This window comes from Mobula hypostoma, chromosome 1 (assembly GCF_963921235.1).
Source record: "Mobula hypostoma chromosome 1, sMobHyp1.1, whole genome shotgun sequence".
In the NCBI taxonomy this organism is placed as follows: domain Eukaryota; kingdom Metazoa; phylum Chordata; class Chondrichthyes; order Myliobatiformes; family Myliobatidae; genus Mobula; species Mobula hypostoma.
This window is the reverse complement of record NC_086097.1, coordinates 203,035,745-203,061,828: the sequence shown is the minus strand read 5'-3', so window position 1 is coordinate 203,061,828 and position 26,084 is coordinate 203,035,745. Positions and strand designations below refer to the sequence as shown.

The window sequence follows — 26,084 nt, the reverse complement described above, 5'->3', positions numbered from 1 at the left end:
TGGTTCACATTCAAGTTCCAGTTTGTTGTTATTCAACATTATAATTATATAGTTAATCAAAACATCATTCCTCTGGGGCCAGGGTGCAAAACACATTACAGAGTCACATGCAGGGTTTATAGTTACAATCCAGCACAGCACATAATAATATTAGTACAAGTCTCTGAGTGACATGGCCTGGAAATTGACAGATTGACATAAAGTGACATGGTGGACCGCGTGTAGTAAAATAGTAAAATTACCTGTTAGAATCATGGCAACACACACAAAGTGCTGGAGGATCTCAGTTTTTTGTGCTTTTTCATCTTTTCCTTTCCCAAGGGCACTGACATTTGTCACTATTCCATCTGAGTGTTGCTATATCTGCCTTTATCCTCTGAACAACCAGGATAACATATGAGTCTGTCGATACTTGAACACGATTTCGAAAGCTGTGAATGCATAAACATTGATCTTTTTGCAGATTGTACCGATCGATAGGAGATTATGATGTCCTGCGTGGAATCTTCAGTGAAAAGATTGGCACAAAGCCCATCACTCAGAAGGCTCTTCTGGCAGAAGCTAAAAATGATTTTGCAACGGCTGTACAGTTATACGACCAGGTAAAAGTGACTTTGAGCAATGAGAGAGATAACGATTGGCTGCATCTGGCCTAAGTCTCGCATTCACCTAGCTGTCTTTTCCAGCTGCCTATCCTCAGACTTCCTCCCTACATTGCCGTTGCCCTTCTACAAAACGAGCCACTTGTGAACAGCAACTAGGCTGCAAGTGGTGGAGTCTGGGGCATGGGTCGCCCTGAGATTCACAAACAACCCCGGTGGCCTTCTGACACCATGTGCTGACAAGGACATTTCTCCAAGCTTATACTGCCACAATGAGTGAAATATGTTAGTAACAGTAAAAAGAAACATCTAAATTAGCAAAAAGAAAACTAACTTAAAAAGTTATTAAATTAAATAAATAAGCTAGCATAAATGTTAATTAAAACACTTTTTATGAAAAGCCGTCTTATTTCTACTTACCATTTTCGTGAGGGTCAGCGATCACATTTAAATGAATGGAGCAATTCTAATTGGCTGATTTGGTTGGCATGAACCTAATTGTATCCAGCCCCTCAGCTTATGATGCTGTTCAAACTTCCAGTAAGTACAGATGTGTGCACCACTGCCCCACAGCAATTCATCAAGAGACGCCAGCTAGTCATCATTTGTCATTCCAGATCCAAAGCTAAAGGCTGAGGAGTCTTCTCAGATAATACTCTGGGGGATGGAGGCAGGGAGGGGAATGATTTTAGCTCAATAATTCAAAAGTCTTTTGTGTCCCATTATAGCTGTGTATTTTGGTCACACTAAAGTAGCTTGTTGAAAAGACAAGTTTATCTTGTTGCTGCTTGTGGATCTTATGAGTAAGTTCTGTCAGTGTACTGAGGTGTCAGTCTGCTTTCACTGAATTGTTACAGCATGGAAGGAGACCATTCAGTCCATCAAGTCCATACTTTCCCTATATAAGTACAAACTCTGCCATCTCAGCTCATGGCCCTGAATGTTTTCAACTGTTTTCTCAGTCTGTCCTCCCACATTAAGTGAACTGAATGTGTTTTTGCCTGTAGATCTGCCTGTCCTTATACTCTTTCTAGACTTTTATTTGCTCTTCTCATTCTTACCAAAATATATCACTTCATATTTCCCTGTACTAAAATTTATCTTCCCCCATCCATCAGCCTGTGTAAGTTAGTTATTGTCATCCTTATATTTCACTGTCTTTCTTAGTATTCTGTCATCTGTAGACTTGAAAAGAATGTCAATAGGCAATAGACAATAGGTGCAGGAGTAAGCCATTTGGCCCCTCGAGCCAGCACCCGCATTCACTGTGATCATGGCTGATCATCCACAATCAGTACCCTGTTCCTTTTTAAATCTTTTTATTGAGTAAGTATACAAAAAAGGTAAGCCATATAAACATTAATACAATGTTAAAGTATAATAAAATTCCAAAAGATAACAATACCAAAAAGAAAATACTACAAACAATGTAATTTAAGCATAAGAAACCAAGATAACATAATAGTATACTAAATTTTATATATATCAATGGAAAAAAAAGAAAAAAAAAACCCCCCAAAAAAAACCCACCGTGCAGCTAACTAAAAGCAAGGCAAAGCAATGGGCTAACTTGAAACCAAACAGAGTTAAACTTAAAATCACGTCCTCAATCCCGACCTCCATTAAAAACAGTGAAAAAAAAAACAAGAAGGGTGAATATTACATTAAATGAAAATATCGAATAAAAGGTCCCCAAATCTGTTCAAATTTAAATGAAGAATCATAAAGGTTACTTCTAATTTTCTCCAAATTCAAACATAAAATCGTCTGAGAAAACCAAAAAAAGGTAGTTGGAGCATTAAGCTCTTTCCAATGTTGTAAAATACATCTTTTTGCCATTAAAGTAAGAAATGCAATCATTCTACGGGCTGAAGGGGAAAGATTACTAGAAATTTTAGGTAGTCCAAAGATAGCAGTAATAGGGTGAGGAGAGATATCTATATTTAATACCTTAGAAATAATATTGAAAATATCTCTCCAAAAAGTTTCCAAAGTAGGGCAAGACCAAAACATATGAGTTAAAGAGGCTATCTGCCCCGAACATCTATCACAGAAAGGATTAATATGCGAGTAAAAACGCGCTAACTTATCTTTGGACATATGTGCTCTATGAACCACTTTAAATTGAATTAGGGAATGTTTAGCACAAATAGAGGAAGTATTAACTAATTGTAAAATCTGCCCCCAATCATCCACAGAAATGGTAAGCCCCAATTCCTGTTCCCAATCTACCCTAATCTTATCAAATGGAGCTTTCCTAAGTTTCATAATAATATTATAAATCATAGCCGATGCACCTTTCTGACATGGATTAAGGTTAATTATCGAATCTAAAATATATATAGGAGGAAGCATTGGAAAGGAAGAAAGTATAGTACTTAGGAAATTTCTAACTTGTAAATATCTAAAAAAATGTATTCTTGATAAGTTATATTTATTAGATAATTGTTCAAAAGACATAAGGGAACCATCTAAAAATAAATCCAAAAACCGTAAAATACCCTTAGTCTTCCAAGTTTGAAAAGCGCAATCCGTAAAAGAGGGAGGAAAAAATATGTTACCTAAAATAGGAATCGCTAACCCGAATTGATTAAGATCAAAAAATTTTCTGAATTGAAACCAAATGCGCAAAGCATATTTAACTATCGGGTTAGAGACCTGCTTAAGACGTTTCGAATCAAAAGGAAGAGAGGAACCTAAAATAGAACCAAGTGTATAACCCAGAACAGATTGTAATTCCAATGCTACCCATTTAGGAATAGATAGTATGTCCTGGTCAAGTAACCAAAATTTCATATGTCGAATATTAATAGCCCAATAATAAAATCTAAAGTTAGGTAATGCTAAACCTCCATCTCTCTTAGCTTTCTGTAAATGTATTTTACCCAGTCTCGGATTCTTATTCTGCCAAATAAATGAAGAAATTTTAGAGTCAACTTTATCAAAAAAAGATTTAGGAACGAAAATTGGTAATGCCTGAAACACATATAAAAATTTTGGCAAAAAAAACATCTTAACTGCATTAATACGACCAATCAAAGTTAAATATAAGGGAAACCATTTAGATGAAAGTTGAGTAATATGGTCTATTAATGGTAAAAAGTTAATCTTAAATAAATCTTTATATTTACAAGTAATTTTAATCCCAAGATATGAAAAATAATTATTAATCAATTTAAATGGAAATTTATAATATAAGGGAAGATGTTTATTAATCGGAAAAAGTTCACTCTTACTAAGATTTAATTTATAACCTGAGAAAAAACCAAATTGTGCTAATAACTCTAAAACAGCAGGAATGGATTTCTCAGGATTAGAAATATATAAAAGTAAATCATCAGCATAGAGTGATAATTTATGGGACTTTAATCCCCGAGTTATCCCAGTAATATTTGAAGATTCTCGAATAGCAATTGCAAGAGGTTCTAATGCAATATCAAATAATAGGGGACTAAGAGGACAGCCTTGTCGAGTACCACGAAAGAGAGGAAAAAAAGGTGAGTTTAAAGAGTTAGTACGAACCGAGGCTACAGGGGAATGATATAACAGTTTAATCCAGGATATAAATTTCAAGCTAAAATTAAACATTTCAAGCACCTTAAATAAATAAGGCCATTCTACTCTATCAAAAGCTTTCTCGGCATCTAAAGAAATAACACACTCAGGAACATTTTGTGAGGGAGTATAAACGATATTTAACAATGTACGAATATTATAAAAAGAGTAACGACCTTTAATAAAACCCGTTTGGTCTTCCGAAATAATAGAAGGAAGTACTTTTTCTAGTCTATTTGCTAATAACTTAGAAAAAACTTTAGAATCAACATTTAATAAAGATATTGGTCTATAAGATGCACATTGAGCAGGGTCTTTATCCTTCTTTAGTATTAGAGAAATTGATGCTCTATTAAAAGATTCAGGAAGTTTACCAAGTTTCAAAGAAGCCTCAAAAACCCTACAGAGCCAAGGAATCAATAAAGAAGCAAAACATTTATAAAATTCAACGGTAAACCCATCCGGGCCAGGAGCTTTCCCCAAATTCATAGAAAAAATAACATTCTTAATCTCATCCATTGTAATGGAAGTATCTAATAAAGAAGACATATCCTGTGAAATCTGAGGAAAGTCTAACTTATCTAAAAAATCATTCATATATTTAGAATCTCGAGGAGACTCTGATTGATATAAAGAAGAATAAAAATCACAAAAGGTTTGATTAATCCCCACATGATCCAGTATCAATCGATCATTTTGGTTATAAATCTGATTGATTTGAGATTTAACATAATTAGATTTCAATTGATTAGCCAGCAGCTTGCCAATTTTGTCACTGTGAACATAAAAGTCACTTCTTATTTTCTTTAATTGGTTTACAATCGAGGACGAGAGTAGTAAACTGTGTTCCATTTGAAGTTCAGTTCTTTGTTTGTATAACTCCTCAGAAGGAGCCATAACATATTTCTTATCAATTTCTTTAATCTTGTCCACAATTACCATCTCCTCCTGCTTCTGTTTCTTCCTCAAAGCAGCAGAATACGAAATAATCTGACCCCGAATATAGGCTTTAAAAGTGTCCCAAAGAGTGTTAACCGAAATATCTTCTGTATGGTTAATTGTAAAAAAAAGCTCAATCTGTTCATTCATAAAATTAACAAAGTCCGAGTCCTGAAGCAACAGCGAATTAAAACGCCATTGTCTATTATTTTGTATATTGGCCATAATTTTAATAGAAAGCTTAAGTGGAGCATGATCCGAAATGGTTATAGAATCATAATCACATTTAATCACTGAAGGAATGAGACGAGAATCAATGAAAAAATAATCAATTCTTGAATAGGAATGATGAACATGTGAAAAGAAGGAAAAATCTTTTTCCTGAGGATGCAGAAAACGCCAAATATCCGTCGACCCAGAATCAGAAAGGAAAAAATTAATCAAATTTGCAGATTTATTAGGTAAAGTCCGTAAAGGAGCCGAACGATCCAAAGCTGGAGACAAACAGGTATTAAGATCTCTGCCCCAGATCAATGAAAACTCGTTCAAATTCGAAAACTGATCAAACAATGATTTATAAAATTCCGGACAATCCATATTAGGAGCATAAACATTAACCAAAACTACTTTTTAATTAAATAGTAAACCACTAACCAACAAAAATCTACCATTCGGATCAGAAATAATATCCTGTTGTATAAAAGTAACTGAGGAATCTATAAAAATAGAGACGCCTCGAATCTTAGCATTGGAGTTCGAATGAAATTGTTGTCCCTTCCAGAATTTGAAAAAACGTAGTCTGTCCCCCCTCCGTACATGGGTCTCTTGTAAAAATAAAATTTGTGCTTTAAGTCTCCGGAACACTTTAAAAACTTTTTTCCTTTTAATAGGATGATTAAGACCGTTAGTATTCCAGGAGACAAAATTAATAATAGACTCCATAAATCCTAAAGTCAACCCACAACAAGGAGGATTGACGATAGGCGCGACCCACAAACCCGGAGAGGAAACAGAACATACAAAAGATACCGGGAAAAAGGACGCAACCAGTACTTCAATAATGTATATAGCCCAAAGAGAAACAAACTAAAACGTGAAGCCCCTCCCACCACCCTCCGCCCCAAGACCCCAAGGCAAAATCTAAAGCAGACCCGCCAGAAAGAAGCAAGCACTAAAACTACCCCCATGACTTCCGGTATACGCTCCCTAAAAAAAAGGTATAAATATGAAAAGGATCAGCTAGTTGTAAAACAGTAAAAAAGTAAGTAAAAAAAAGTTAGCTCAATTAAAATACACACAGAACAGAACAAAAGCCGGAAAATATATATTAAAAAAAACTACAATAAACCTCAAACTCATGAATAGACACAGCAACAAGAAAAAATAGGATTATTAACATAAAGTGGTTATAAAAAGCAAAACAGAATAAAATTTAAAAAAAACTACAAAATTTAAGGCCACACAGGAAATACGTAAGATGACAAAAGGGAAGTAACCACCCAGAATCCCCTGGGAAAAGAAAGAAATGACGCAGTTAAAAAAGAAAGTTTAGCAGCCATATTAAGAAATCAAAAGTAAACTTTTCTGCCCAGATAGGGCACGGAAAAGTTAAAACCAACCAATTCACAGCCTCCGATCAACGGAGATAATTAAAAAAAGGCAATTAAGATGTTGAAGATGAAAGTTGATCCAGATAACTCTGGGCGTCCGATGGAGAATCAAAAAAACGAAGGGCTCCATCTAACATGCGAATCCTTAGACGTGCAGGGTACAGCAGCGCTGGTCTTAAATCCATCTTATAGAATTCCGACATCACAGATCTGTAACGAACCCGTTGGACCCAGATTGGTTTACTGAAATCTTCCACGAATCGGAACTTAAGATCCGAAAAATCAATGAAACCTTTAGATCGAGCGAATCGAAACAGTCTCTCCTTGTCTTGAAAATAATGAAAACGTAAAATAACATGCCTAGGTCTATCTGACCTAGACGAGTATGATGGGATTCTGTGAACACGATCCAGTAGCGGTGGTTGGTCAGGAAATACAGTAGGGAATGCATCTTTTAAAAGTTGAGAGAAATATTTCATAGGGTTGTTGGCTTCAACAGCTTCCCTCACCCCGATCATTCGTAAATTCTGCCGTCGCATTCTAGATTCCAAGTCAGAGTTTTTAAAAGTCAAAAAGTCAAGTTTCTTCTTCATTACATTAATTGTTTCTTCGATTTTCCCCATCTTAAGTTCACTTTGTTGCGCGAATTTTTGAAGATCAGATATAGCCGACTGATGTTCCGCAATAAATGTTTGCATCTTATCCATTGAATCGGCAATTTTCTGGAGATTAGTTGAGATTTCCGTATGAATCAGGTCTTTAACAGAGCCTGCAATTTCCGTACGAATCATCTCCCTAACAGAGGTTGAAATTTCCCTCTGAATTAACTCCGATATCGCTTTCAAAGTCACCGGTGATTCAGTCGGGGGGAAATCCGTAGCTTTCGGTTTAACCGGAGGTTTACCATCCTTGCCGTTTTTCCCGTTCTTAGACATAGCAGATCTAAGTATCATCCAATTGTCGGAGAATTCAGTTTAATTCAAAGTATTGTAAGAATTGATGCCTTAATAGTTAATTAAAGTATAGCTGACCATAGAGAAAAAAAAACTCAGAGGTAATGGAGCGAGTCAAGAACGCGACTTCACTCCATGAGCGCTACCGGAAGTCCCAGTACCCTGTTCCTGCCTTCTCCCCATATCCCTTGACTCCACTATCTTTAAGAGCTCTATCTAACTCTTTCTTGAAAGAATCAAGAGAATTGGCCTCCACTGCCTTCTGAGGCAGAGCATTCCACAGATCCACAACCCTCTGTGTGAAAAAGTTTTTCCTCAACTCCGTTCTAAATGGTCTACCCCTTATTCTTAAACTGTGGCCTCTGGTTCTGGACTCCCCCAACATCGGGAACATGTTTCCTGCCTCTAGTGTGTCCAATCCCTTAATAATCTTATATGTTTCAATCAGATCCCCTCTCATCCTTCTAAATTCCAGTGTATACAAGCCCAGTCGCTCCAATCTTTCAACATATAGAATACAGAACATAGAATAGTACAGCACAGTACAGGCCCTTCGGCCCACAATGTTGTGCCGACCCTGAAACCCTGCCTCCGATATAACCCCCCACCTTAAATTCCTCTATATACCTGTCTAGTAGTCTCTTAAATTTCACTAGTGTATCTGCCTCCACCACTGACTCAGGCAGTGCATTTCACGCACGAACCACTCTTTGAGTAAAAAACCTTACCCTAATATCCCCCTTGAACTTTCTACCCCTTACCGTAAAGCAATGTCCTCTTGTATTGAGCAGTGGTGCCCTGGGGAAGAGGCGCTGGCTATCCACTCTATCTATTCCTCTTATTATCTTGTACACCTTTATCATGTCTCCTCTCATCCTCCTTCTCTCCAAAGAGTAAAGCCCTAGCTCCTTTAATCTCTGATCATAACGCATACTCTCTAAACCAGGCAGCATCCTGGTAAATCTCCTCTGTACCCTTTCCAATGCTTCCACATCCTTCCTATAGTGAGGCGACCAGACCGGACACAGTACTTCAAGTGTGGCATAACCAGAGTTTTATAGAGCTGTATCATTACATCGCGACTCTTAAACTCAATCCCTCGACTTATGAAAGCTTAACACCCCATAAGCTTTCTTAACGACCCTATCTACCTGTGAGGCAACTTTCAGGGATCTGTGGACATGTACCCCCAGATCCCTCTGCTCCTCCACACCACCAAGTATCCTGCCATTTACTTTGTACTCTGCCTTGGAACTTGTCCTTCCAAAGTGTACCACCTCACACTTCTCCGGGTTGAACTCCATCTGCCACTTCTCAGCCCACTTCTGCATCCTATCAATGTCTCTCTGCAATCTTCGACAATCCTCTGCACTATCTACAACACCACCAACCATTGTGTTGTCCGCAAACCTACCAACCCACCCTTCTACCCCCACATCCAGGTCGTTAATAAAAATCACGAAAAGTAGAGGTCCCAGAACAGATCCTTGTGGGACACCACTAGTCACAACCCTCCAATCTGAATGTACTCCCTCCACCATGACCTTCTGCAGGCAAGCCAATTCTGAATCCACCTGGCCAAACTTCCCTGGATCCCATGCCTTCTGACTTTCTGAATAAGCCTACCGTGTGGAACCTTGTCAAATGCCTTACTAAAATCCATATAGATCACATCCACTGCACTACCCTCATCTATATGCCTGTTCACCTCCTCAAAGAACTCTATTAGGCTTGTCAGACACGACCTACCCTTCACAAAGCCCTGATCAGACCATGATTCTCTATAAATGCCCATAGATCCTATCTCTAAGAATCTTTTCTAACAGCTTTCCCACCACAGAGGTAAGGCTCACTGGTCTATAATTACCCAGACTATCCCTACTACCTTTTTTGAACAAGGGGACAACATAACATTCCCGCCATCCCTGAAATTAACCCAGTGAACCTACGCTGCACTCCCTCCATAGCAAGAAAGTCCTTCCTCAAATTTGGAGACCAAAACTGCACACAATACTCCAGGTGGGGTCTTACCAGGGCCTTGTACAACTGCAGAAAGACCCCTTTGCTCCTGTACTCAACTGCCCTTGTTATGAAGGCCAACATGCCATTAGCTTTCTTCACTGCCTGCTGTACCTGTATGCTTATTTTCAGTGACTGATGAACAAGGACACCCAGATCTCGTTGCACTTCCCCTTTTCCTAACTTGACACCATTTAGATAGTAATCTGCCTTCCTGTTCTTGCCACAGAAGTGGATAACCTCATATTTATCCACATTAAACTGCATCTGCCCACTCACCCAACCTGTCCAAGTCACCCTGTATTCTTATAACATCCTCCTCACATTTCACACTGCCACCCAGCTTTGTGTCATCTGCAAATTTGCTAATGTTACTTTTAATTCCTTCACCTAAATCATTAATGTAATCAGGAATAGTCTGGTTGGCAACCGGGAATAGTCCAGTGACAGCGTGGAGAGACAACGGACAGCCAGGAAAGACTGGCACCAGGGGTGTCAGGATTGGCAGTCCGGGCACCAGCTCAGAAGAGCACCCACCTCTTGAAGCTTCTAGTTTACACGGAATAACATACCCTCGGGGTCCACCGAGAGGCAGGGAGAATGATGGACCCAATCAGATGGATACAGTTAATTACAGGAAACGACTACGACCAAGAGCTAGGATAAGAGGCTCTGAGTGTCCAATGTGTTGGTGTGGGAGAGCATTTTCCAGCATTAAAGGTTCAGGAGTCCACCAAGCAAAGTTGAAGTGCTGTTCCATCCCAGTGGATGAAGATGAGATTACTTCACCAAGCACAGATGATGTCTTTTCAGCCACTGATTCACAAGCCACAGCGTTTGGCTCTGGAGAGAGTCATCATACTCCAGGTCAGACGAGAGATAACCCAGGTCAGGTTTCAGACCACAGTACCCAGGTAGATCCATCGCATAATGGTGGCGGTGAGGAGGTAGAGAAGAAGAGGAAGGTCAACTGGCCAGCAATGGCAGATGAGAAGGCTTGGCGTGTATTTGATGAGGATATCAGTATGATGTTGGAGATCACTCTCGGGAACATCAAAGAGAAAGTTGGAGGTGATGGGCGATATGATTTACGATGTTGGAAAGTGCAGGTTTGGTTTGGTTGAGTTGAAGAAAACAAAGCCTACACAGCAACCAAGCAGGCGCCAGAAGGAGATTGGTAGGTTGAGGAGAGAGCTTAGATCGTTGAGACAGAGGTGGAAGGTAGCAAGTGAGGGTGACAAGCCAGCGCTTGCTGATCTCCGAGAGCATTTTCGAATGAAGTTAGCATCACTCCGTCATGCAGAGTCACAACGTAAAAAGAGAAAGAAGAGAGAGAAGGCAAGATAGTCGTTCTTTGAGAACTTGCACGAGTTCACAAAGAAACTGTTCAAACAAAGTAAGAGCTGGCAGCTTAACATCTCTCAACAAGAATTTGAGGATCACCTAGCAAGCACTTACTCTAATGAACAGCAGGAGGCTCCTTTGCTTAACACTTCGGGGCTCGTGAAGCCTACCAAGCCAGGAGTGAAATTCAATCTGTCAGAACCCAAATTGGCAGAGGTCGAACGGTTCATCAGAAAGGCAAGGTCAGGCTCAGTGCCAGGACCTAATGGAGTGCCGTATAAGGTGTTCAAGAAGTGTGAAGAGCTGAGGAAATACTTGTGGAGATTGTTAAAGGTGGTGTGGAGACAAGGTGTTGTTCCTTTGTCATGGAGTGAGGCTGAAGGAGTATACATCCCGAAGGAAGAGAATTCTTCTGCATTGAATCAGTTCCGACCAATTTCACTCCTGAATGTAGAGGGGAAGATTATGTTTGGCATTCTGGCAGAAAGAATATCTTCATTTGTGATTGAGAATAGATTGGTAAATACATCTGTGCAGAAGGCAGGAATGCCAGGCTTCCCGGGATGCCTTGAACATACTAGTATGATATGGCATACCATCCAGGAGTCAAAAAAGTTGAGAAGAAATCTGGCTGTAGTTTGGTTTGATCTTGCAAACACGTATGGTTCTGTTCCCCATGTCCTGATTGAGTTTGCGATGGAATTCCTATGGATTCCTGCTAAGGTGAGGAACTTTGTTATGCAGTACAACAACGATTTCCGGATGAGGTTTTCCACTCAGCAGTTTACAACTAGGTGGCAGAGCTTGGATGTTGGAATCCCAATGGGATGTGCGATTTCACCCATCCTTTTTGTGTTAGCCATGGAGATCATTGTAAGGGCTGCAGAATCAGTGGGACCAGGTGTCGCACTTGATGGCGGAGAGGAGTTACCACCGATATGAGCGTTCATGGATGATCTTACCCTTTTGGGTCCCAGCACGGAGGCAGTGGAAAATGTACTATCTAAACTTGAGGAGCCAATGGATTGGGGAAGAATGAAGTTCAAGACCAAGAAGTCAAGGAGCCTTATTCTTAGGAGAGGAAAGCTGGTTGACCAGTGGCATGTACATTTGGAGGCATAACAACGTTCTCAAAGTTGTGACAGAAGCGGTTGAGCAGAGAGTACTGCAGCACAACTTATCTCATGCCCCATGCTGCACAGAACATCGCATATCATTTGCGAAAGGAGGCTCCAAGTCAAGGGTGTACAGTGCAGGCTCACGATCAAGTATACTTTCTTCAGCCAATGATTGGTGTGTCAAGGCTGACCTGGACGGGAAAGGCAGTTTCCCGGAGCAAATAGCTTTCACCACATTGCGTCCGGATATAATCATATGGTCTGACACCAGTAGAGAAGTAGTTATTGGTGAACACACAGTCCCCTGGGAAGACAACATCGATGAAGCCCATGAGCGCAAGTTAACCAAATATGCAGAATTAAGATCAGAATGCAGAGACAGAGGGTGGAGGGTCTCATGCTATCCATTCGAAGTAGGCTGCCGTGGCTCTATTGCGTTCACTTTCCAGAAGTGGCTGTGTAACCTTGGCTTCACTAGAAGAGAGATCAAGTCAACCAGCAGGGCTGTAGCTGAGGCAGCAGAGAAAGGATCAGCATGGGTGTGGACCAGGTACGTCCAGAGGGGCGGATAATCAGACAGTGTATACATCTTCTGCAAACCCTTCAGTAGTTGCATAGACACCTGAAGAACAGACTATCCGTTGGATGGAAGTGGCCAACAACTCTGATAGAGGCAGATGCCAAGTTCTTAAGCTCACCAGTGGGAGGTGGTGCTTAGCACTGCTGGCCCACCACCTCAAAGGAGTCTTGATCATAAGCGAGCCGAAACTCCTGAAGAAAGGTGGCAGATCAACTAATGATCCCAATGGTGATAGCACAGGAGATAACATCTTAGTCCACGTGTATTTTCAATTCTTTGTAAATAGCTGCGGTCCCAGCACCAAGCCTTGCGGTACCCCGCTAGTCACTGCCTGCCATTCTGAAAAGGACCCGTTAATCCCTACTATTTGTATCCTGTCTCCCAACCAATTTTCTATCCCTGTCAGTACCCTACCCCCAATACCATGTGCTCTAATTTTGCCCACTAACCTCCTATGTGGGACCTTATCAAAGGCTTTCTTCAAGTCCAGGCACACTACATCCACTGGTTTTCCCATGTCCATTTTCATAGTTACATCCTTAAAAAATTCCAGAAGATTAGTCAAGCATGATTTCCCCTTCATAAATCCATGCTGACTCGGACCTATCCTGCTGCTGCTATCCAAATATGCCTCTATTTCATCTTTTATAATTGACTCCAGCATCTTCCCCACCACTGATGTCAGACTAACTGGTCTATAATTGCCTGTTTTCTCTCTCCCTCCTTTCTTAAAAAGTGGGATAACATTAGCTACCCTGCGATCCGCAGGAACTGATCCTGAATCTATAGAACATTGGAAAATGATTACCAATGCGTCCACAATTTCTAGAGCCAACTCCTTAAGTACCCTTGGATGCAGACCATCAGGCCCTGGGGATTTATCAGCCTTCAGTCCCATCAGTTTACCCAACACCATTTTCTGCCTAATGCAAATTTCCTTCAGTTCCTCCGTTGCCCTAGGTCCTCTGGCCACTATCACATCTGGGAGACTGTTTGTGTCTTCCCTAGTGAATACAGATCCAAAGTACCTGTTCAGCTCATCTGCCGTTTCCTTGTTCCCCATAATAATTTTACCCGTTTCTGTCTTCAAGGGCCCAACTTTGGTCTTAACTAATTTTTTCCTCTTCACATACCTAAAGAAGCTTTTACTATCCTCCTTTATATTCTTGGCTAGCTTACCTTCCTTCCCCATCTTCCCCCGCCCTCCCCCCCCCCATATTGCCTTTTTAGTTATCATCTGTTGCTCCTTAAAAGTCTCCCAATCCTCTGGCTTCCCGCTCATCCTTGCTATGTTATACTTCCTCTCTTTTATTTTTATACTGTCCTTGACTTCCCTTGTTATCCACGGTCGCCCCTTACTCCTCTTCGAATCCTTCTTCCTCTTAGGAATGAACTGATCCTGCACCTTCTGTATTATTCCCAGAAATACCTGCCATTGTTGTTCCACTGTCATCCCTGCTAGGGTATCTTTCCAGTCAACTTTGGCCAGATCCTCCCTCATGGGTCCATAGTCCCCATTGTTCAACTGTAATACTGACACTTCCGATTTTCCCTTCTCCCTCTCAAATTGTAGATTAAAACTTATCATATTATGGTCACTACCTCCTAATACCTCCTTTACCTCGAGTTCCCTTATCAAATCTGGTTCATTACACACCACTAAATCTAGAACTGCCTTCTCCCTGGTAGGCTCTAATACAAGCTGCTCTAAGAATCCATCTCCGAGGCATTCCACAAACTCCCTTTCTTGGGGTCCAGTACCAACCTGATTTTCCCAGTCTACCTGTATGTTGAAATCTCCCATAACAACCGTAGAATTACCTTTGTGACATGCCAATTTTAACTCTTGATTTAACTTGCACCCTCTATCCAGGCTACTGTTTGGGGGGCCTATAGATAACTCACATTAGGGTCTTTTTGACCTTACAGTTTCTCAGTTCTATCCCTACTGACTCTACATTCCTGATTCTATGTCCCCCATCGCAAGTGACTGAATTTCATTCAACACACATCAAAGTTGCTGGTGAACGCAGCAGGCCAGGCAGCATCTCTGGGAAGAGGTACAGTCGACGTTTCAAGCCGAGACCCCTCGTCAGGACTGTTGTTTGACTGAATTTCATTCCTCACCAACAGAGCCACCCCACCCCCTCTGCCAACCTGTCTGTCCTTTTGACAGGATGTGTACCCTGAATATTCATTTCCCAGACCTGGTCCTCTTGCAGCCATGTCTCTGTTATTCTCACATCATACTTGCCAATTTCCAACTGAGCCTCAAGCTCATCCACTTTATTTGTTATACTCTCTGCATTCATATATAATACTTTTAATCTATTTAAAGTAATACTTTTACTCCCCTCACCTTTCACATCGATTCCTATTGCACTTGGCCATACTCTCCGATCCCTTGCTGAGCTTTCTGCCCCATTAATTCTGTTGTCTTTCTTTTCTTATTCTCTCTTTCCCTTTAACTCCGTCCTTATATTTCCAGTTCATTCCCCCCCCCCCCCCACTACTTGGTTTAAACACACCCGTGTAGCAGTGGCAAACCTGCCTGCCAGAATCCTGGTCCCCCGTCTGTTAAGATGCAACCCATCCCTTCTGTACAATTTATCCTTACCCCAAAACAGATCCCAGTGGTCCAAGAATCTAAATCCCTGCCTCCCGCACCAGCTCCTCAGCCACATATTCAGATCCCCTATCTCCCTGTTCCTGCCCGCCCCAGCACAAGGAACTGGAAGCAAACCAGAGATGACCACCCTGGAGGTCTTGCTTTTCAGCTTTCTTCTGAGTTCTCTGAAGTCACGCTGCAGAATTTCTTTCCTCTTACTCCCGACGTCATTTGTGCCGACATGCACCACCACTTCCGGCTGTTCACCTTCACCCTTGAGGATGGCCTGCAATCGGTCTGTGACGTCCTTGATCCTGGCACCAGGCACCATGGAGGCAACACACCGTCCTTAAATCCCGCCTGTTGCTGCAGAAACCCCTTTCTGTATGTCTTTATGTCCTGCATACCCAAGTCCAAACCGTGGCTACATCTGTTAAGGAAAGTCATGGTCCTAGTACTGACCACTGTGCAACTCAACTGTCTCCAGTCTGCAAAATAACATGACTCAGTTTCTTGGTTTCTTGTTACCCAATCAATTTCTATCCATACTGCTATCTGATGGGCTTCAATATTGTTGATGGTCTATTGTGTACCACTTTATCAGAAATCTGTTCACGTCATCTCAACCTCATTGGTCATGCACAGTGATCTCACATGCGCCTGTTCCTTTCTGACAATTAAGCAAGTATTCAATTATCCCCCTCCCCCATTAACTATGTGAATAACAGGTGAGACATAATATGCGGAAAGTAAAATAATTTTCAAACTTTAAATAATTCATCCCATCAGCATTCAAAAGAAATGCCCAGAGGGAACCTCATAGGATAGAGGTTTGCACTAGCGTGGTTTGATAATTGGGTGAGTCACAGGAAACAAAGTGAAAGGTGAAATGTTACATTTCAATAAGAATGGAAAAATGCAATATAAATCAGAGAGTGCCATTTAAAAATAGTACAAAAATAACGTAAATACGAGGAAATCTGCAGATGCTGGAATTTCAAGCAACACACATAAAAGTTGCTGGTGAACGCAGCATCTCTAGGAAGAGGTACAGTCGACATTTCGGGCCTCTAGGAAGAGGTACAGTCAAGATTTTGGGCCTCTCAACTGTACCTCTTCCAAAAATAACATAATAGTTTTGCTTAATGTGAGAGGACAAGTTGAGAAAGTGGTAAAAAAAATATCACACTGGGCTTTTCAAGTTGAAGCATGGAGTATAAGCAAGGAAGTTTTGAAGAGCATTTATAAAGCACTAATTTGTTTTTAGCAAATGAGTGTTGGCCTTCTGAAATCAATTCACACAAGTCCAGGTGACTGCGAATTCATTGCTATAGAACTTGCCGGTTATTGAGATTAAACTACAAGTTTGTAGTTTTGTCCTTTATCTCGATCCTCTTCTGTGAAGAAGGGCAAAACATTTGTAATTGTTCAGCCATCCAGCATTAGCCTTGAATCTGTAGATGTTTGGAGGATTATGGTCATTGGTTCTGCAGTAGCCTCACCCACAATGCTCAGCAACCCATTTGCACCATGATATTTATCCCCTTCAGCTGCCTGCTTCATCGACGTTTACCTCAAGCACATCCCAGTTGTGTCTTTTGCTGAAGCTCCAAAAAAAAAGCTTCTTCCTTGGTCAAGATCAATGTAAGGAACACTTGGAGCCAACCATGCACTTTATCTCTTTTTCCTTTTCTGATAAGGCTCGGCTCTCTCTTTCCAATCCATTTGATGTCTACATGCCTATAAAAACAAGCTTTGGATTACCTTTTTGCTGCCAGGCTTTTCACATGCTTTCTTTTTGCCTCTCATATTTTTTTTCATTACTCCTCTGAACTTTCTGTAGTTAGTCTGGTTCTCACCTGTGTTAACAACATGACATTTGTCATGTCTTTCTGCTGTATTTTCCACTTTTTTGTCTTTAACCAGAGAGCTCTGAATTTAATTTACTCACCTTTTCTATCATGAGAATGTATCAGTAATGCAGTGGAAACCTCACAGCCTTTAAGATCTCCTGCTGCTCAACTACAACTTTGCCAAACTTTGATTCAATTTTCCAGAGCGAGATCTGTTGTCATGCATTGAAATTGACCATCTTCTAGTTTACGCATACCTTTGATCTTTCATAATCTTCATTCTTATGATAAAATTGTGCTTTAGGGTCATAACTTCAGGGTGAATATGTTTTGTTTCATTGTAGTTATATTCTGTGATAAAGAAGGGTGGGAAAATTAGAACCAGTGTTTCCTGTAAAATGGAATAATAGAAGGTAAGATAAGGATGACAGAAGGGCTCATGACAGATGCCAGGTGTGAGAACCAGGTTAATTATTGAAAGTTCGGGGAAGTGAAAAACAAAATAGAAATTTAGAGACTGCATGAGAAAAAGTTGTCAGCAAATATAAATATTTCACTGACATGTAGATGTTTTCTGGATGTTCTCACTTGCTGTTCTTGACCTTGGCTCATGTTGAGCAATGCCATTTCCCTCATTCAGCCAGAAACATACAGATCCTGAGCAGACTTCAGAAACTGCTGTCTTCATTACCTCTTGTATTATTGCCAATGAAATCTATAATTGAAGTGTTCCATCATGTACAAAAACTGTCTTTCTACCTTTGATCTAATTGCACTGCAGATTTGCTTTTCAATAATCTTAGTTGTTAGCAGCCCTTAGAGTACGCTCCACTGGTTCTTTAACTACAAACACATAGACTTTGCCATTGGTGCTTCCAAAATATCTACAATACAGCAATATTGTAGACAAAATATCATATCTACAACACAGCCAGTTCTTCTTTCTTCCCCTTTCTTTCCTGAACACCTCATATCTAGAAAATCTGAGAATCTATTTCTACTCTGCTTAGAGCCAGGTTCAAATTGTTCCAGAGTCCCTCATGGTTAATTTCTTGGTTTGCTTACACAGGCCAGCACTAACTAGCAATGGTAGCATTTTGCATTTCAATCTGTGATGTCTTTAAGCTCCCATTACAGAACTGTGAATTTGTTCTTGCAGGCCCTGAATTCAGAAGAATGGATGGATGGGGAACCGACAAGTGCAGAGAAAGACTTCTGGGATATTGCGGCTCTAGAGTGTTACAACCAGTTGACAGAATGGAGACCACTGGAATATTGTTCCGTTGTCAATATCAGTGACACAACGCCTGTAGATTTAGAGAAGATATGGACTAATCCTTTCTATCAGGTGTGCAATCAGGTGTTTTCCTTTTATTTATTATGTTAACACTCTTGAATCCAGCAAATAATGTTGAATTAGTTGGCTGTCACCACTTGAGCTTTACCTTTGTGCTGAAGTTGAGCATGTTTCATTGTCTCCTGATGATTTCACAGGCACCTGTTCCTATCTGCACTTTGAACAGGTATTCAATTAGCCTCCAATTAACTGCCACAAATAACAAGTTAAATGTAAATGCAAAAATTAGTATAACTTTTAAGCTTTAATTAATTAATGCTGTCAGCATTCAAAACAATGCCTGGGGGAAGCAGACGGTGTAAAAGTGATATAAATATTGGGTGAAATCCAACAGGTTTCTCAGTAATTACAGTCTCTTTTAAAAAAAATACTTTTGTCAGAAGAATCAGAATCAGGATTATTATCACTGGCATGTGATGTGAAATTTGTTAACTTAGCAGCAGCAGTTCAATGCAATACATAATCTAGCAGAGAAAAATATAATAACGAATAAACAAGTAAATCAGTTACGCATATTAATAGATTTTAAAAGACATGCGAAAACAGAAATACTGTATATTTTTTAAAAAGTGAGGTACTGTCCAAAGATTCAATGTCCATTTAGGAATTGGATAGCAGAGGGGAAGAAGCTGTTCCTGAATCGCTGAGTGTGTGCCTTCAGGCTTCTGTATCTCCTACCTGATGGTAACAGTGAGAAAAGGGCATGCGCTGGGTGCTCGAGGCCCTTAATAATGAACGCTGTCTTTCAGAGACACTGCTCCCTAAAGATGTCCTGGGTACTTTGTAGGCTAGTACCCAAGATGGAGCTGACTAGATTTACAACCTTCTGCAGCTTCTTTTGGTCTTGTGCAGTAGCCCCTCCATACCAGACAGAGACGTAGCCTGTCAGAATGCTCTCCATGATACAACTATAGAAGTTTTTGAGTGTATTTGTTGACATGTCAAATCTCTTCAAACTCCTAATGAAGTATAGCAGCTGTCCTGCCTTCTTTATAACTACATTGATTGTTGGGACCAGATTAGATCCTCAGAGATCTTGACACCCAGGAACTTGAAGCTGCTCACTCTCTCCACCTCTGTGAGGATTGGTACGTGTTCCTTTGTCTTACCCTTTCTGAAGTCCACAGTCAGCTCTTTCATCTGAAAATGCTTAACATTAGAATATTTGCTGTATTCATTTAAGATTTTGCTGAATGGCTTACTGAACCAAAAATCAAAGAATAATAGAGTTATAGCTACAAAATGAGGCAACACTGACCCACATGTTGTCAGTTCTATAATTTCTAGATATCTGCTTTTAAGTGCTGAATGTTTCACTCATGAGTAGAGAGTTTGGAGCAATAGATGGACTATAATGGCCATGTGTTCAGAACAACCTAAATTTTGTTTATATTTTAAAATGCATTCTGCATTGCCTCTATTAATAAAAGTTAGCAAGTATGTTACTGAATAATGTATGTTTTATTCAATCTGGCTGGGCAGCATAAATCAGTCCTTTCCAAAGGTCCATTGGGCCAAATTACTGAATTAGTTGCCAATTGGAATATCACTCAATGTTCAAGCTTGGCTTCATTCTAAAGTTTAACATAATCAGTGATTTCATGCTGATCTCCAATGTGTCCATTTCTTTCTGCGGAAAAAAGCAGGTATTTAATTAGCCCTTGCTTACCTATCATGGATAAAAAGTTGATTGTAACAAGCAAAAATTAGTAAAACTTTAAGCTCTCATTAATTAGTACTATCAGCATTTACAAAAATGCACAGTGGGAAACAGTGTTGTTAATGCCTAAGTAGTTGTATATTTAACTTTAGAATGTGGCGTCAAGTTTATTAGCTTTTTCCCACCAGATTGCACTTTGGGGACAGATGTATGTGTCAATGTTATGCCAAAATTCCAAATGGTATTTGCTGATTTTATGCTTTAAAGTTGTATTTTGCATTTTATGCCATTAGATGGTGCTGATATATTTTGGGAGCAGATGTATAATTTACTGATGCTAACATAAGACTTTGAATTTCCCTATCTTATAAGCATTATGGGATAAAGAAGAGTTTTTCCCCTCCATATTGTCAACATTACTTTGAAAATTGCAATTGTTGTTGCTGCTTTTTCCACAGTTTTACCGAAGTGTTTCTGAAATATTGCAATATGCCGAGACGAATGAAGGTTGTTTAAAATTGTGAGATTTTCTTCAGTCTTTGGAAATGCATCACTTGAAGCTGAGTTCTGCTAATGAGCGTTCAAGTTGGCACAGAAAGAGAGCTAAATAAAATCAAAATTGAAAGGAAATATTTGCATACACAGCCTAGATGTTTGCTGAGCTGCTTTATTGTAATTGTGAAGAGAATCTTGAATGACTCACACTGTGGTGTTGATAAAAGGCTGTTAACATGGAAAGTTAAATTTGTTTATCTCTCACTGATGCTACTGAGTATTTCCAGCATTCCATTATAATTTCAGATTCTGCATCTTGAGTATTTTGCATTTTAACCACTTTCATACCTCTGGTGGATTCTCATAAGGCAAAATGAAATGGAGGTAACTAGAAAGATTTAAAATCTCACTTAAAAAAAAAGTTATTATTCAAAGATATTCAAATATTGTAATTGTAAATGTAATATATGTAAATGTATAAAGAATTCTGAGATCCAATTTACTTTTTTCTCTATTTTTCAGGAAACCTACCTGCCATACATGATGCGTAGTAAAGTAAAATTGTTACAGTTGGGTGAAGCTGACCAATCCTTGCTGACATTTATTGACAATGCAATGAAGGTGAATCAGAGGAGGACCATTATTGAGACTCACTATAGCCAGGAGCTGAGCCTCCTATATATCCTGCAGGATGATTTTGACCGAGCCAAATACTATGCCAATAATAGTTTGGAAATATTTATGCAGGTTAGTAAGTATTAGATGCATCTATTATGTAATATGATTTTAATCTGGCCTGTTGGGTTTGGATGCATTATTTACTGCATGTGGTTAAAGCCAAATAAGACATCTTGTGTAGCCATCTAGTTAGCTGTATGTTGACCAGATTTCTAATGAACTAAAGTAGATTTTTTTTTGGTGAAAGGAGAGATAACACACAGACATATAGCCTTGATGAGCCTGACCACAATGCATTTCTTCCCTTAGTGTTGTCCCTTGGACAAAGCTGTTTGTATGACTGTGCTCACTCATGGGTGACTGCTTTTGGCTGCGGGGACAGTTGAAGGATAAGTAATGCAAGAGTGATTTTAGTCTGTGCCTTTATGACAAATTATACAGTGCTGTTAATTGAGGATCAGGTGTATGTGAAGGAGAGAAAATTTAGGTTAATTTAATGGTGCTAAAGATTTTGAGAGAACTGCACATAGCTTGAAATTGTGGAATTTGGTATACTTGATTTAGTTAACTACAGAAAAAAAAAGTTCCCTAGTTAACTAAGGAAAAAAAGTTCTCCAAAATAAATGTTTATTTTTAAAATCAATTTAATGGGAATTTTTAACCAAAATAAAATTTATTCTTAAAAAATAATTTACCAGAATAAACCATGCAAAATGTCTTTTCATAATGCATGTTCAATTGTATTTCTTAAAACCAGTAGCTCCATTGCCGCTCATAAGGCCCCATGGGGTGGTACACTACTTCAGTACTTGAGGGGCTTCCTCACCCAACATGACCCTTCTCCCCACCTCCATCCAGTAGTGGAAGAACCCTATACTGTGGTCCTTCCCCACCGGGCCCTTGCAGTGGCTTCACCAAGCTTCAGTGCGTCCCTCAGCACGTACTCCTGCAGCTTGGAAAGTGCCAGTCGGCAGCATTCATCCAAGGACATCTTGAAGTGCTGGCAGATCAAAGGGTAGCATTCACAGGGTTGAAGATTTTCCAGCACATATTGTGTGTCCCTGGGAAAAGCCCGTTGATCAGAGAGCCCTCTATCATGCAGCTGCTCAGGGTGAACCATGACACAAGTTCCTTCATCTTTTTCCACACCCTCTTTGCAAACCACAGTCCCGCAAAGAGGTGAGCAGCCGTCTCATCCCAACTACAGTCCTCTTGGGAGCAGAGCATGATTTAGAGCGATGTTCTGGTCATGCATGAAGGCCCTGCCTGGGAGGGACCCTCTCACTGCCAGTTTATTGGTGAGATCTGGTGATGAGGCATTCTGCCAGAGGGTCTGGACTGTCTGCTCAGGGAACTATCGTCCATCTACAGTACATACAGTATGTCATCAGCCACACCTCTCCACAGCCCCTCAGCACACTTCGTCACCCCATACACTGCCACCTTACATTTACACTCCACACCTCAGACCTACACTGACACGGTCACTGTCCTAAGGTGTTCTCATGTGTCCTGCTACCTAGCTCCTCTTGCTAAGAGTCATTTTGTCACCTTATCATTTCCTGTCAGAATCACTTTATGTACAGATATTCCTGCATTGTGTTTTATAGGACTGCATTTATTTTATTGTTTTTTTTCTCTTTTGTTGTGTTCTTCATGCTTATTGTGTTTTTTATATGTTACATAACATCCAGAGTAACAGTCATTCTGTTCTCTTTGACACATGTACTGAAGAATGACAATAAACAGCCAGGCTGCTTTTGGAGTATTATAAGCAATTTTGGGCCCTTATCTAGGAAAGGATCTGCAGGCATTGGAGTGGGTCTAGAGGAGTTTCAAAAGAATGAAAGGATTAATCTGAAAGGAGCATTGATGGCTCTGGGCCTGTACTCACTGGAGTTTAGAAGAATGAGGGGTGGTGGGGGGGTAAAATCTCATTGAAACATCAAATATTTAAAGTTACCGTTGCTCATCTTTATAACTGCTGAATCAGCAGTCAGATTTTTGGTTACCCATTTAGAGAATAACACATTTTTGACTTACTTCATTATATATATTGAGCAAAATGTCTTTAATGTCTTGTTTTTATTAGAATTACTCCAGTATTGATGCCTTGCTGCATAAAAGTCGACTCACCAAGTTGCAGTCTCTTCAAGCCCTGACAGAGCTTCAGGATTTTCTTCAATTCATCACTGAAGGATGTAAGAATATACTCACTGCCAAATTAATGACTGTAGGCTGATGTGTTGCAGTGGTAGCTTTCTTATAGCACCAGAGACCCAAACCCAATCCTGACCATGGCTGCTGTCTACGTAAAGTTTGCACATTTTCCCTGTGACCGTGTGGGGTTCTTTTCAGGTATTCTGCTTCCTCCCGCATTCCAAGGATGGTTAGTTGGTCACTGTAACTTTCCCCAAGTGTGTAGTTGAGTGGTAGAATCCGGAGGGAATTGAATCAGAATCGGGTTTAATTTCACTGGCCCATGTTGTGAAATATGTTGTTTTGTGGCAGCAGTACATTGTAATACATAATAAAAAAAACCTATAAATTACCGTAAAATGTAGGAGCAAAATTAGGCCACTTCTGCCATTCTGCCATTAAAATTCTGCCATTCTGCCATTCTGCCATTTAAATGATCCTGAAAATCGATGGACACTGGACAGCCGACTCAAGTCGTGTGTGCAGGTCCTGTTTAAGAAAATGGAAGCAGGGAAGGCATGCCACTCTACAGGTACGACTGAAGCTCAGAGGCCTTAGGTCCCCACTCCTGACTATCGTGTTATCCTGTGATGTGACCTCACTGAAACTCAGAGGCCTTAGGACCCCGCTCCTGACTATCGTGTTATCCTGTGATGTGACCGCACTGAAACCTATCGAATGGTGAAAGGCCTTGATCAAGTGGATGAGGAGAGCATATTTCCTACGGTGGTAGAGTCTAAGACCAGAGGATGCAGCCTCAGAATAGAGGGGCGTCCTTTTAGAATGGAGACAAGGAGGAATTTCTTTAGCCAGAGAGTGGCGAATATGGAGTTCATTGCCACAGGCAGCTGTGGAGGCCCAGGTCTGTATGTATATTTAAGGCAGATGTTGATAGATTCTTGATTGGTCAGGGCATGAAAGGATAAGGGGAGAAAGCAGAAGATTGTGGCTAAGAGGAAAAATGGATCAGCCATGATGATATGCAGCAGCAGACTCGATGGGCCAAATGGCCTAATTCTGCTTCTGTGTCTTATGGTCTTAAAACGATGTTGCTTCCTGAAATACACATGGCTGTGACTGTAGATTTCAGCTGTAGTAGTTCCAAACGGGAATATTTGATGATTCCCATCACCACTTATCAGCACCATCTTAAAAATTGATGAGAATGTGAGGGGAAAAAAGAATCAGAATCAGGTTTAATATTACCAGCATTTGTCATGAAACTTGTTAACTGTATCAGCAGTACAATGCAATACATGATGATGTAGTAAGCTGAATTAGTCATTATATATGTATATCAAACAGTTAAAATAAATAGTGCAAAAACAAAAATTTTTTTAAAAAGTAGTGAGGTAGTAATGCGAGTAGATTGGGAAAATCAGGTCGGCACTGGATCTGAAGAGAGAGAATTTGTAGAATGTCTGCGAGATGGCTTTTTAGAGCAGCTTGTTGTTGAGCCCACTAGGGGATCGGCTGTACTGGATTGGGTATTGTGTAATAAACCGGAAGTGATTAGAGAGATTGAGGTGAAGGAACCCTTAGGAGGCAGTGATCATAACATGATTGAGTTCACTGTGAAATTTGAAAAAGAGAAGCCGAAATCTGATGTGTCGGTATTTCACTGGAGTAAAGGAAATTACAGTGGCATGAGAGAGGAACTGGCCAAAGTTGACTGGAAAGGGACACTGGCAGGAAGGATGGCAGAGCAGCAGTGGCTGGAGTTTATGTGAGAAGTGAGGAAGGTGCAAGACAGGTATATTCCAAAAAAGAAGAAATGTTCGAATGGAAAAAGGATGCAACCGTGGCTGACAAGAGAAGTTAAAGCCAAAGTTAAAGCAAAGGAGAGGGCATACAAGGAAGCAAAAATTAGTGGGAAGACAGAGGATTGGGAAGTTTTTAAAAGCTTGCAAAAGGAAACTAAGAAGGTCATTAAGAGGGAAAAGATTAACTACGAAAGGAAGCTAGCAAATAATATCAAAGAGGATACTAAAAGTTTTTTCAAGTATATAAAGAGTAAAAGACAGGTGAGAGTAGATATAGGACTGATAAAAAATGATGCTGGAGAAATTGTAACGAGAAATAAGGAGATGGTGGAGGAACTGAATGAGTATTTTGCATGTCTTTCCTGAGGAAGACATCAGCAGTATACCGGACACTCAGGGGTGGCAGGGAAGAGATGTGTGCACAGTCACAATTACGATGGAGAAAGTACTCAGGAAGCTGAATAGTCTAAAGGTAGATAAATCTCCTGGACCAGATGGAATGCACTCTTGTTTTCTGAAGGAAGTAGCTGTGGGGATTGCAGAGGCATTGGCGATGATCTTTCAAAAGTCGGTAGATTCCGGCGTGGTTCCAGAGGACTGGAAGATTGCAAATGTCACTCCGCTATTTAAGAAGGGGGCAAGGAAGCAAAATGGAAATTATAGACCTGTTAGCTTGACATCGGTGGTTGGTAAGTTGTTGGAGTTGATTGTCAAGGATGAGGTTACAGAGTACCTGGAGGCACATGCAAGA

General features: G+C 40.3%; 1 protein-coding gene across 3 annotated transcripts in view; it reads left to right on the top strand.

Moving 5' to 3' along the window:
* prkdc (protein kinase, DNA-activated, catalytic subunit) overlaps positions 1 to 26,084 on the top strand; it is a 303,035-nt gene that overhangs the window by 216,824 nt on the left and 60,127 nt on the right. For all 3 annotated transcript variants that reach the window (XR_010019774.1, XM_063063262.1, XM_063063255.1), the window contains exons 64-67: positions 464 to 602; positions 18,341 to 18,529; positions 21,216 to 21,440; positions 23,464 to 23,572. Coding sequence is in view for 2 of the 3 variants with exons in the window: in XM_063063262.1 (XP_062919332.1) it covers positions 464 to 602; positions 18,341 to 18,529; positions 21,216 to 21,440; positions 23,464 to 23,572 (662 nt within the window). In the remaining variant the exon portion in view is untranslated. The remainder of the gene's footprint in view (positions 1 to 463; positions 603 to 18,340; positions 18,530 to 21,215; positions 21,441 to 23,463; positions 23,573 to 26,084) is intronic.